Here is a 13754-nt window from a genome sequence, read left to right on the forward strand (position 1 = left end):
CTCTAGCAAAGGTCTGGTCCCTCTGAGCCTCTCTGGGCTCCTAACTGAAGATGTGCCCCTTGAGCCTTCTCTCAGGGCTCACAACCAGGTGGGGGCAAGGTGGGGCCTTCTGGGGCCACTCCACCACAGACACCAAATGCTGCCCTGAGCCTCGCAGGCTCTTCGTAAAGAAATGCCCCACTGGTTGGGGCGAGCACACAGGGGGGGGGCGGGCACCGACAATATGCCCCGACGCCCCCCTCTACCGCAAATGGCCGCCGGAGCCCTTCGTGGACTCAATCAACACTGGCTGCCACGAGCCTCGCAGGCTTTCAGTAACAGGTAAGGCCCCCACGAGCCTTCTACTAGGGGGAGGGGCGGGCACTCACCGGTCTCTGGCGGCTGCAGCTCCTCTCTGGGGCTGCTCCTCGGCTGCGGGCGGCTCTGCACGGGAGCTCCCGCTCCTCGGGGGCTCCCTCCACACTTCTCCCTCCCTCTCCTGGGCTCTCCCTCGCTTAGGGAGCCTGGGAGGGGAGACAAGGAAAGACGCCGGCTTCTGTCCTCACCGGAGCGCGGGGTGGCCTCCCGTCCGCTTCCGGTTGCTTCTCTGTCCTGCCCCCGGCCTGCCTGACTTCCGGGTCGCGGCTGTGGGGGCGGGACTTCTGCCGGGCCGCGCTCGGATTGGCCGGCCGGCAGGAGCACTTCCGGGTCGTCGCGGGCAGCGCGGCGGCCCATCTCCGGCACTTCTAGGCGGGGGCTCAATAAACCGAGGGCTATTCGAGTTTAAAAATAGCAGCAAATCACCGGGGCAATGCCGGGTGGGCACCGGCTGAAACAATAAAGCGCCCCGAGGCGCTGGCAGGCAATAGGGCGCGCTCTCAGCGCTAGGGGGCAAATCTAGCCCCGCAAATCAAGGGAAGCGCTCCCAGGCGCTCGGAGGGAAATCCTCAGCGCTCCTAGCGCTAGCAATAATCCCAGCGCTTCCAGGTGCCCTCAGCAGGGCAGGATCACAGGGAAAGTTCCTTGTAGGGGGGCAAGGCTGGGCCCAGAGCCAGCACACTGGGTCTCCAGGCAGGGAGACACCCCAAGTGGCGGTCCTCTGGCCCAGCAGCAGCAGCAGCCCCCTCAGGATCCTGGAAGAGAACAACTTCAGTGGGGACACAGCCCCATTTTTATACAGTGCATTCCTTTGTCTGAGGGTGCAGAGTGGGGGCGGAACCAGTCGCAGCTGGTTCTTGAGTACTCTGTTTACCTCAACCACCCTCTCTATTCACTGGCAGGGCTTGGGTCATTAGACACACCACAGGGGGGCGGAGCCAGCATTGTGTGGGGAAAACCCAGCCCATCCAGGACACAGGTACACTCCTCCCACACATCACTCATGCTAATCTCCCACTCACCACCGGGCAGACCCATCCAGACTTCCTGGAGCCTGGCATGCCAGCCAGCTCTAGCCAATCACACGCCAGCACCCTCACAGCACACGTACAGCCATGTCTAGAAATGGCGCTTCGCTACTAGACACATACATGCTGCATACACCATCTCGCAGCATTCACTCTCACGAGTTCACACATACCAGACTCAAGCCTGTACACCCCACGCATCAGGAACTACCAGGGACACATACATTCCCCATGCATTCCTATGGGCGGGCAGGCCTAGCTCAGCACATGCACTCAGAGTGCGCACGCACTTTCCACTGGGACACAGTGAAAGTGCGCAGAATCCTGAAATCACCATCTCCAGGTCACCATTTCAAGCAAAAAGTCTCGGGGTGAACCTGCCCTAAGGGCCAAAGTCCAACATAACCCCCTTCCAGCCAAAACGCAGGGTAGACCGATCACCACCGTGATGGACTTCCCTGCTTGGGGCGATAGAACATGGACGCGAGCCCGCAACTACAGTGACACCCTCCTGTTCTACGCCACGGTGAACCCATGGGATTCCTTCTAAACACACTGTCTGGACCAACTGGGCTACCCCACTGGTACTCCCAAGTTGTCCGCGGCCAGGACCAGGCCCTGGGCCACCCAGGTGCCACTGGTCCATGCCAATTCGCAGAGCGGGGGGTAGTAACCCCTGGCACATAGGAGCCATTTTCCACTCTTCCTGTCTGCAAGACAGGGCTAGACTGCCACTGGTACTCCAGCCTAGGGCCTACAACCTCAGGCGGACCAGGAGTCTCGGGGAAGGCTCTCCTCCCCCTACCTCTTCTCCTAGGGTTCCTCCTCCCTCTGCGAGGGGTACCCCTAGAACGCCATTCCAACCCAGGACTTATCCACTCAGGTTGCACCGGGGTCAGAGGTGGGCTCTCCCACCCTCTGCACCCCCTTCCAGAGGTCTGCCCTCTCCCACCTGGAGAAGTTCCTCTGGAAGAAGAACCGGTCAGGACACTGGTTACAGTCATCCTACCCTTCAGGTCAGGCTGATCCTGAACCTGGCCTCCCAACCTCTGGTCTAGAACCTTCGGTGGAACAATTGCCTGGCACTCCAGGACTTCTGGGGATTCACACGCAATCCCCCTGAGGCTGACACATGGCCCATGTGTCGTGTGACTGTCTGTCTGGCGCAGATCTCCCGCTCCCTGTCCACCTGACAGTGCGCGAAGATCCCCCAGACCAGAAGTGGTGTCACCATGGTCACTACACGGGAACCTAGCCCAACTGGGTAGTCCCTGACCCACTGGTCCAGCCACTGGGGAACTCCCCCAATCACTCCTCACTCTGGACTCCTGTACCCTCCCTACCGGAGCGGTACTGCCAGACTCTAGAACCACAGGAGCTCTGGTTACAGACACTCCAGGTCCTCTACTCACTAGGAGATCCTCCTCAAATGGGCTAACAGGACAGCCTAGGTCCCCAACCTGGTGTTCCCTCAAGAAACCACCCAGGTTCTGAGACAGGGCTTCGGGCCTCTGGGGGCTCTCAGCCACCCACTGACTCCTGCTCCACTGAGCCAGGCAGTCAGCCCCTACACCCTTCTCACTAACCAGGGACCTAGCTGGGCTACACTGAGCCTCTTCCACCACGCTGGGCTGGAAGATCCCTGACCCACTACTTTTGGAGTCACTCACCAATGACTCTACAGAACCTCTGGTCCCTTCCCAGCGGTCTGCTTCCTCTGCCAGCTCACATGGTTCAGACAATCCACACCCTAACAGGTGTTGGCGCAACCCTGGTGAACAACAACTGAGCAACTGCTCTCTGAGTAACATATCGAACAATAGGTCCCAATCACATTTCGTGGGCTCCCGTACCCAATCACACAGGGCTTCACAACAGTCATCCTCAAAGTCTTCCCAAGACTGATGAGACGGTTTCCTAAGGTTCCTAAACCTCAACCTATTCTCCTCCTCTGGGGAAACAGGAACCATACTCTGGGAACTGGGACTTTCTAGACTGAGATTTAAATAGCTGCCACCACTGGACCCAACCCTCCCTGGGGGATCCAGACACTCAACACTGCGCGCAGGGGATAGTCTACCCTCCAGAGCTACTTTGCCTCTGGTGGCGGCCCTCTCAGCCTCCTCTATCCTGTCCTGCGCTAAGACCCTCTCGGTCTCCAGCTGTTGCTTCTTAACCTCCAGCTGTTGCCTTCTAATGCCCAGCTGTGCCATAGCCTGGGCATGCTCCAACCTGAGCTTTTCTAAAGCCAGCTGGTGCTCCCTTTCTCTCCTCCTATCTTCCAGCTCCTCTGGGGACAGGGAAAGGGATGAGGCGCTGCCTCCTAAACTGGACCCAGCAAGGGACTCCCTATCTATGGGGTCCTCACTATCTGCTGGCGTCCCTGTGCTATCATCTTCCTCCTCCTCAGACTCTTCAGGGCTCCCCTCTGACCCACCACCCTCATGGTGTGAGACCCGGGCCCTCTCCGCACTGTGCTCACGCTCCCAGTCATCCTTCTGCCATTGGATCAGGTTACCCCTAAGTTGGGACTGGGTGTCTGACTCATTCACTTCAATGTCTCTCTCTTCGCAAAACTCTCTCAGTTCATGCAAAAACAGACCCCAGACATTAAAAGCAGACTCCATCTTGGCAAGATGCTCACAGACACGTGCAACACAGGGGACTTAACAATCTGAAGTAAGAGGACACAATTCCAAAACTTCCACACTCTCCTTATCAAAGAGAACTCATACTCATGCGTCCAGGAAAACACACCATTCATCCACACACACCCTCCCCTCGGATCGGTAAGGCAGTTTCTACCACCCCTGACTTCTCAACCTGACCAAAAGCGACACAGGTACCAAACTCTGGAAGCAGGGCGGGGGACAAATGTACTGAACACAATCAAATGACACTCTTCAGGAGAAGAAACAATGGAATTTCAAAAACAATACAATCCCCTAAAATGTGGTCATCTAAAATGCAGAGTTTTGTGGTGCAGCCAGCCGCTACTAAGGTACAAGGCAAACACAAATCCTTATCCCACCGCTTGCCGCCAATGTTGGAAATGGGATCCCCGGCTGGCCAGGGCTTTCGCCAAAGTCAGTCAGAGACCACCACACCCAAGTCAGGGCAAGGGAGTTACACGCCAAGATAACCCCTACTCACCCTCTAGGTAACGTGGCGCGAGCAGCAAGGCTAAACTTGGAGGCGATGTAGGCTAAGTATTTGCGCACGCACCCCAGCAACAACAACCAAAGGCCCACCACAAAGGAAACTCCACACAAGGTTATATAAAAATAGCCTTTGTATTACACCAAAACACATTAGATAAAACACACACTTTACAATGTGCCAGAGGCACGGGCAGAATTTACAAGGGATATGTACAAGACAGGGCCACCTGGGCCACTGTCAGGAATCAGAAGTAGCACTTTCAGAAATACAATTACTTTAGCACAAAATAGCACACAATATAACAATAGAGCGCACAACCAGTAATTACTGGTAACCAGGATCTCACTAGCACCACCTGTACTAGGGAGAAAACAACCACCTATGTATTACAATACCTGTAGGGGTGTAAGAGGAAAACACATGATGCAATGCATAACATTCATTCAGAGGTGTAAAGGCACATGACGCATAAACAATACATTCAGAGGTGCATAGAAAGTACAATTGCGCCAAACTCACGTAAGTCACCACCTGTGACTGTCCCTAGGCCAACTGGCCTCTCTAGGGCTAGGACGCCCTGTGTCCAAAGTCCAGGGGGGCCTAAACGGAGCAGTTGCCCACAAAGTGCTGGGCAACTGGGTAGCAATTGATGGGGCCAACACGCTGGGGGAGCCTCACAGGCTCTGCAGAAATAAATGTCCCCCTGAGCCCCTCTGGGCTCTAGCAAAGGTCTGGTCCCTCTGAGCCTCTCTGGGCTCCTAACTGAAGATGTGCCCCTTGAGCCTTCTCTCAGGGCTCACAACCAGGTGGGGGCAAGGTGGGGCCTTCTGGGGCCACTCCACCACAGACACCAAATGCTGCCCTGAGCCTCGCAGGCTCTTCGTAAAGAAATGCCCCACTGGTTGGGGCGAGCACACAGGGGGGGGGCGGGCACCGACAATATGCCCCGACGCCCCCCTCTACCGCAAATGGCCGCCGGAGCCCTTCGTGGACTCAATCAACACTGGCTGCCACGAGCCTCGCAGGTTCTCAGTAACAGGTAAGGCCCCCACGAGCCTTCTACTAGGGGGAGGGGCGGGCACTCACCGGTCTCTGGCGGCTGCAGCTCCTCTCTGGGGCTGCTCCTCGGCTGCGGGCGGCTCTGCACGGGAGCTCCCGCTCCTCGGGGGCTCCCTCCACACTTCTCCCTCCCTCTCCTGGGCTCTCCCTCGCTTAGGGAGCCTGGGAGGGGAGACAAGGAAAGACGCCGGCTTCTGTCCTCACCGGAGCGCGGGGTGGCCTCCCGTCCGCTTCCGGTTGCTTCTCTGTCCTGCCCCCGGCCTGCCTGACTTCCGGGTCGCGGCTGTGGGGGCGGGACTTCTGCCGGGCCGCGCTCGGATTGGCCGGCCGGCAGGAGCACTTCCGGGTCGTCGCGGGCAGCGCAGCGGCCCGTCTCCGGCACTTCTAGGCGGGGGCTCAATAAACCGAGGGCTCCCTCGAGTTTAAAAATAGCAGCAAATCACCGGGGCAATGCCGGGTGGGCACCGGCTGAAACAATAAAGCGCCCCGAGGCGCTGGCAGGCAATAGGGCGCGCTCTCAGCGCTAGGGGGCAAATCTAGCCCCGCAAATCAAGGGAAGCACTCCCAGGCGCTCGGAGGGAAATCCTCAGCGCTCCTAGCGCTAGCAATAATCCCAGCGCTTCCAGGTGCCCTCAGCAGGGCAGGATCACAGGGAAAGTTCCTTGTAGGGGGGGCAAGGCTGGGCCCAGAGCCAGCACACTGGGTCTCCAGGCAGGGAGACACCCCAAGTGGCGGTCCTCTGGCCCAGCAGCAGCAGCAGCCCCCTCAGGATCCTGGAAGAGAACAACTTCAGTGGGGACACAGCCCCATTTTTATACAGTGCATTCCTTTGTCTGAGGGTGCAGAGTGGGGGCGGAACCAGTCGCAGCTGGTTCTTGAGTACTCTGTTTACCTCAACCACCCTCTCTATTCACTGGCAGGGCTTGGGTCATTAGACACACCACAGGGGGGCGGAGCCAGCATTGTGTGGGGAAAACCCAGCCCATCCAGGACACAGGTACACTTCTCCCACACATCACTCATGCTAATCTCCCACTCACCACCGGGCAGACCCATCCAGACTTCCTGGAGCCTGGCATGCCAGCCAGCTCCAGCCAATCACACGCCAGCACCCTCACAGCACACGTACAGCCATGTCTAGAAATGGCGCTTCGCTACTAGACACATACATGCTGCATACACCATCTCGCAGCATTCACTCTCACGAGTTCACACATACCAGACTCAAGCCTGTACACCCCACGCATCAGGAACTACCAGGGACACATACATTCCCCATGCATTCCTATGGGCGGGCAGGCCTAGCTCAGCACATGCACTCAGAGTGCGCACGCACTTTCCACTGGGACACAGTGAAAGTGCGCAGAATCCTGAAATCACCATCTCCAGGTCACCATTTCAAGCAAAAAGTCTCGGGGTGAACCTGCCCTAAGGGCCAAAGTCCAACAGCGGAGCAGGGAGTGCCGTGTGAATCGACTTTGAGAATACGGCCCGCAGTCGTTTTCAGCTCCCTTTTCAACCCACTGGGGTAAAACTTTGGATTAAACGCAAGTGATGAAAAGGCGCCCACTGGGGTAAAAGTAACAGGAACTCAAAGTACCAGCATGCCACGCATGCATACCCCCACAGAGGCGGGACTATTTGAGTGCACACTAGCTGTTCCTGATTGATTGCCAGTCATCCATCTCTACCATTCGCCCGTGATCAAGAGCACCACAGTGCTTGAAACGCGTTGGGCTTCTTATGAACTGGGAAGTGAGATTGTTGCCCTGCTGAGCTACAGCCATTCATTAAAGGCGCTCAACTGTCTGCTGTGTGGCGTCTTCACTGTTTGGGCAGTTTTGAATTGGATTATTGCGTCCGGCCTGGTCGCGAGGACGCCCTGCTGTTTTCATGCAGATCCCGGGTTCGTACTTGCGAACTTGGCGGAGCAGGGAGTGCCGTGTGAATCGACTTTGGGAATACGGCCCGCAGTCGTTTTCAGCTCCCTTTTCAACCCACTGGGGTAAAACTTTGGATTAAACGCGAGTGATGAAAAGGCGCCCACTGGGGTAAAAGTAACAGGAACTCAAAGTACCAGCATGCCTCGCATGCATACCCCCACAGAGGCGGGACTATTTGAGTGCACACTAGCTGTTCCTGATTGATTGCCAGTCATCCATCTCTACCATTCGCCCGTGATCAAGAGCACCACAGTGCTTGAAACGCGTTGGGCTTCTTATGAACTGGGAAGTGAGATTGTTGCCCTGCTGAGCTACAGCCATTCATTAAAGGCGCTCAACTCTCTGCTGTGTGGCGTCTTCACTGTTTGGGCAGTTTTGAATTGGATATATATATATATATATCTCAATCAAACTAACAAGCATCATTTAAAACCGCCAGAGTTTTCAAAAGACAGTCACAATATCAATAGTGCCAAGAAGCATTCAGTTACACAAAGATGCAACATTCACTGTAGTGATTAAAAAGCGTGCCATGAAAATTCAAGGAAATGTTAAAGTAATAATGCCATCATTGAAAAAAATGATACAATTATGACTTTTAAGATAAACACAATAATTAAACGTATTTCCAATAGAATGGTAATTAAAAACGCATTAATGATTTAAAGTGGAATAGTCAGAATATATAGAAATATTGACAAGAGATACGTACAGACTACCATAAAGTTGCCTTGGACCTAACTGGAGAATGTATCTATTTTGAGCTCTAGGAGTGTGTGTATGCCTTGTGCGTTACCTGGGTGAATACAATATACAAAAATGCTTCAAGGAGGTCCAATCTGAAACTGTACAATGACTAGATGCCAAGGTCAATTTGCAGTAGCCCCTAAATTCGAAAATAAGTAAAGCATGTTTTTCATTTTTCCACATTTTGGTGAGGTCTTGGGGGCAGGTTCTTGGTGACTTTAGTCTCTCAGGGAGAATGTTGCTGGATATTCATTAACAGACAGCGAGTCCCCACGGGACAAGTCTTCAATAACCAACAGTGAATAGTTGACTTGATATTTCAGTACACCAGTTAACCAGACTTCCAGCATAGCCCAGTAGTTTCCTTTGGTCACACAGTACCCTAAGAGCCAAACTTTCTCTAGCAGGCAAGCATTCCAGGCAGATTTGGTCTTAAAGTGGTCCCGGAGACTGGCGGATTCTCTCTATGAAACCAGTGTTAATCAGCAGGAGACTTCAGTCAAAAGGTCTGAGAGGCTTCTGAAATATATCCTGCCCTAAGGGAAACATATTTTGTAACAGTCTTGAACAATGAGTAAGTGGTGTGAACAAACATTTTATCCTCCAAAGGATCATTGCAAATAGCCAGTGTAACAGAACATCTACCTCAAAAAGCAGTCACCTTACAGCGCACAAACGTCGCTAGCACTTAAGTTCTAGCACTCCAACCCCCGCAGAGACCTCTCTATGAATCTGTATATGGGAAGGGGTTTCTTAAACTGAAAAGCATTCTCCTTTAATGAAACCCATCTTAAATGACAGCTTTTCACCCAAGAAGAATGAAGGCAATGTCATGAAGTCTGTCAACCCAGCAGGCAAGCCTCCCCTTCACCTGGAGCTAAAAGGTCTGCATGACCCCATAACTGAAAACATTCTGTCACACCCACTTGCACCCAGGACAGGATTCTCCTTAACGCCCACTCCAGCCGTTTGTCATCTGGAATATTTTGTTCAGCTTCTTTCCGACAAATGTACACAGGATGAGTTGTCTTCCCAGTGCAGGAATGTCACCAGTATTGAGAAGTCATGCCTCGCTAGAAAAAAACATTGTGAAATTGGTACGATTTCCAAAGGCTTATGTCAAAATGAAGATATGTTTCAAAATCTTGCTGTCTAAGAAACAACTGCTCCGAGGATTCGAATATTAAATCATCAGCTGACATCTTTAGGTGGTATAGATTCAAGACTTTAATCAATTCTTGGAGATAGGGCTCACTCTGCCACAAGCTTTGCAGCTTATCTTGTGGTTTAATAAATCACAGCCCTCAGCCAGAGTCAGGGATGTAACATGCTCTCCTCTGTAGCATCATAACTGCATGCAGCTGTAACTAGGCAGTCTTGAAGCTCTTATGACAGCAATTTACAATATGCGCATTGTGAATATGTTGACTCCTGGCAGTGTAAACATAGTTTAGAAGTGCCCAAAGGAACATGCAGGAGTCTTAAAGTGACAAACGTGTGATTTTTTAACACAGGTCTTACAGGGCCTGAACCTAATTAGCAAGGTTCACTATTCCACAGAAGTCCAAATTTAGGGGCGAAAAAAGTAAAAACTCTGTGGATCTTTGTCAGGACAGATGCAGTTTCTCACCAATATGTTTAGATCATGCACTTACTGTCCCTTGTCTGTTTACATATCCATGGTCCTAGAATGAGTTCATTTTCTATTAAGTGAGTTTCTCTCCCTTGGCTTGCAAGTTTATTTCTTGATCCAGTTACAAGGTACACCTGCTCACAGTAAATATAAGTGGACGACCTAGTTCAGGTGCTACTGTGCTCACAGTCCCAAAAATGTTGGTCCCAGTGTTTGTGTATTTCCTATCCCAGTATTTGCGGTTCCCGGATGCCCTAGTTTGGGTATCTCATAGCAGTTAATTCCCTGACCTGTGTTTTTGTCCCTATGCTATTTTGCATCTCCCTGTCATGATGCATGTGTGTTCTCATTACCGATGTGAATATCTTTGTATTTGCTGCCTGTTACAGTGTAAGTATATTCCCAGACCCAGTGCTTGGAGTACAGAAGTACCCGTATCGGTGCATTTCCTGTACTGGTGTTTAATGATTTCCTGCCACAAATCAGTGTTTTCCTATATGCATCTTTGTATGTGAGTTTCATTGCATGTGTTGTTGTCGGTCACAGAGTCTGACCTTCCTCTGCACTGGTGGTGCAGGCGCTCATGACACCACCAGAAGTAGAGGCCAACTCTTTGAGCAGGGGAATATGAACCTTATGGGACTTTGCTTTTGAACCCATGTTGGTCATATGTCTACAACCCCATATTCTGCACAGTCTCTATCTCCTCTTCCTGTTGGCGGTGCGGGTATTTTCATAGGGGGGCTATGCCCAGAAGAAGAAATGGATGAAGTAGTCGGGGGCAAGATGGGGGCATGGGAGGGATGGACAAGGAGGAGGAGGGATGTGGGACAGAGGAGGGAATGGGAACAGGATGAGGAAAGTCTGTGGAGTACAGAGAGGAAAATATCAAGAGAAGAGATTAGGAAAGTAAATGAGTGGTATCAAATGAAAGAGTGAAGGGAGTAGGGGTAAAATGAGCACTGGCGAGCAGAAGTGTGATGAATTAGAGAGGATGCTGGTGAGATGAAATGGGTTGGAGAAAAAGAGCTAGCTGTACCCAGTATCCTCTGATTAGTGTTACACTCGCAGCCTGACCTATGTTGTGCTGTTGTGAGAACTTTTATTGTAACCTGCATTGGCTGTACTTTTCCAGTGGGAGGTCTAGTTAGGTAGCTTCCACCAACAATCTGCTGTTTTTTTGCCTTCATTTTTAATCAAACTCCATAAATGCACTTATTGAGAAAGACACCCATGATAATCTTGAGAGGGTCTATACTTTGTATTTTTATCCTTTTAACAATAGTGTATAATACACGGGAGTCTGTAATCCCTGCATAAACGTCATTATCTGATTTTTTTATAATCAGTGACTTGTATTGCTCTCAATTGCCGATTATAAAGAAAATACTTCAGAACCCGATTATTATAAGTTATTACAGTCGAGTTCTGATATCGCAATGTCTTCTGCCCAAGCCAGCAACCTAGATAAAAGGCAGGTCAAGTCAAGAAGCATAATAGAAGCAGCTGTTTAAAGCAATGAAAATCAGAAAGTTGCTTCACTTTCTTGTGCTCAGTTTTTTAGCTTACAATGAATAGCAGAGCTAACATGTTTATTTTTTGCACTCCTTAGAAAAAAGCTTGAATTATTCTGCATGTTTCTACACATTCTAAGGCACTGCAGCTTTTTTTGTTTTTGTTAATATGTATTTGCAACAAATATTTAACTGGTTGTTTTTATTCTTCCGGTTAGCAAACATGCTCGCTCTTTCATATGAAAGCGCTACGCACCAATGTTTAAATTGTTTGCCTGAAAGGTGATGGTGTGACCATGTTTTATAAAGGATAAAGTACTCACTTCTTATAAAAGGTTCGACCTTCGGACTCATTCCTCTACTTGCAATATCCATATAAAGGATGGCAGGGGTACATTATCCATTATATAAACTTCAGTCCTCTGTAGAAATGTATTCATCAATAACCATTTGGAACAACAGGATGCTGTCACTGTTTATGCTATTTCAGATTAAAGCACCTGCCAGACTCCTTTTCTTCGGTCAATTGTGAACAGGTATCAGGCAAGAAACAATTGCTTATGTCTAATATTTGTTCAAAGTAAGAGGTGCGCATTGATTCACCTCATGTTACTTTACATATATAAGCCAGACTGACTGACCTCAGGGGTACTGTATTCTTTCACATCCATGGATCAATCACACGCTCTGCTTCTTTCATGTGTTCACCCATTTCCAGGGTAAAGACAACTTCTTGGCAATCCTGAACAAGCACATGGAGATCCACGGGACAGTGTACTATGAGAGCCAGCGCCCCCCTGAGGTGCCACCTTTTGTGAAGAACCATGGCCTGCTGCCGCAAAGTGAACTCCAGCACCTCCTGAAGAAGGCCAAGGTATTTTCACTCCCTTCAACTTCACTTCCGCCCCCAACTCCCTCCTCCCCTTTGGTTGACTCATCAATGTCTTACTCTTGCCTCCCTCCTCACAGCTGTTCATTGGCTTTGGCTTCCCCTATGAAGGCCCAGCTCCCTTGGAGGCTGTGGCCAATGGCTGTGTCTACCTGCAGCCCCGCTTCAATCCACCGCATAGCTCCCTCAACCATGAGTTTTTCAGAGGGAAACCCACATCGCGCGAGGTGAGTCTATGGCTACTTATTTATACAGGAAATCTGAGTACAGTTGGTATAACTAAGATGTGAGTTCTTGCTTATAACAAAAGAGGGAAAGGAAGCTAGATCACAGGCTAGTAAACATAGAGGCAATTCCCTAAATGTCTACTCTGCGTATCTGGAGCTTGGAGGAAAGGACTCAGCAGTGAGACCCTGCCCCTTCATAAAACAGGGAACCAGATGACATTGTAAGGAACTGAGAGCAGTGTCCCTGTATGTTGTTGCCAGAATAATTGAGACAACAAAGAGGCCTTTCTTTTAAACATAAGGCACTTAGGGCATTGTGAGTTGGAAGGAAGTGGTGAGGTATTAAGATGAGTTTTTCAATAGGCTCCTCACCAGACGCCCCAGAAAGTTCTCAACTCCAGGTTGTTCTGCACTTCTAGACAGGCAACTCCACTAAAATGTATTTTGCTGCTGTGTTTTTTTTAGAACATTGCACTTTGATAGGTGTACATTCTAGACAGCATATCTCAGTACATTTGAACCATAGATTTGTTCACAAGCCGGATGGATCATTAAAAAAAATAACGGTACTCTACCCCAGTTTCAGCGATAAGCTTATTAATGCGCTTACACAACCAGATTCTTCTGATCTTTGCCAACGGTGTGTAATCAGATGACAGAATAGCACCAGATCTAGTTGTTGGAGCAGGTTCATAATATGTGTGGCTGGAGAGTTTGAGGAGCCTAGACCATGGCTGGACATTGCAACTCCATTGTGGTATGCTGACGTGACTGAAGGAAACGTTCCAGGCCAGGACATGAAAGGTCTTGCTACTACTCAAACTAACCCATGTGTCACAGGACTGTTCTAAATCCTTAGTCTGAAGTGTTGGTCCAAGTGCTTTAGGGATTCTTAGTGTCTGAATTCTTGAGTAGCAGAGCTGTGTGTAAGTATGTTTGAGGCCAGGTTAACCGAGTTTCAGTCCAAATGCAGCCTTCTTGCACTTCATGAGATCAGTCAAGGCTATGGATGAGTCTTCTGAAATTGAGTAAAACTTACAAAAAAGCCAGATTATCCCTGAAGTACCTGCACTTAGGGTGTAGGCTTGAGCTACTTCAAAACTCCAACCAGTTTACCACCTGTTGTCTTCTGTCTTCTGTCTTCTACCGGTCCTATCATCCTGAAGTGTGAACATGATACTCAACCTTGCGCTCT

The 13754-nt window shown here is 50.6% G+C and overlaps 1 protein-coding gene across 2 annotated transcripts in view; it reads left to right on the forward strand.

Annotated features, from left to right (window-relative positions):
- The window catches only part of MGAT5B (alpha-1,6-mannosylglycoprotein 6-beta-N-acetylglucosaminyltransferase B), a 793707-nt gene that overhangs the window by 630235 nt on the left and 149718 nt on the right, over window positions 1-13754 (forward strand). For both annotated transcript variants that reach the window (XM_078654621.1, XM_078654622.1), the window contains exons 12-13: window positions 12162-12317; window positions 12413-12559. In XM_078654621.1, coding sequence (XP_078510747.1) covers window positions 12162-12317; window positions 12413-12559 — 303 coding nt within the window. The remainder of the gene's footprint in view (window positions 1-12161; window positions 12318-12412; window positions 12560-13754) is intronic.

The sequence above is a fragment of the Lissotriton helveticus genome, chromosome 7 (assembly GCF_964261635.1).
Source record: "Lissotriton helveticus chromosome 7, aLisHel1.1, whole genome shotgun sequence".
Classification (NCBI taxonomy): Eukaryota; Metazoa; Chordata; class Amphibia; order Caudata; family Salamandridae; genus Lissotriton; species Lissotriton helveticus.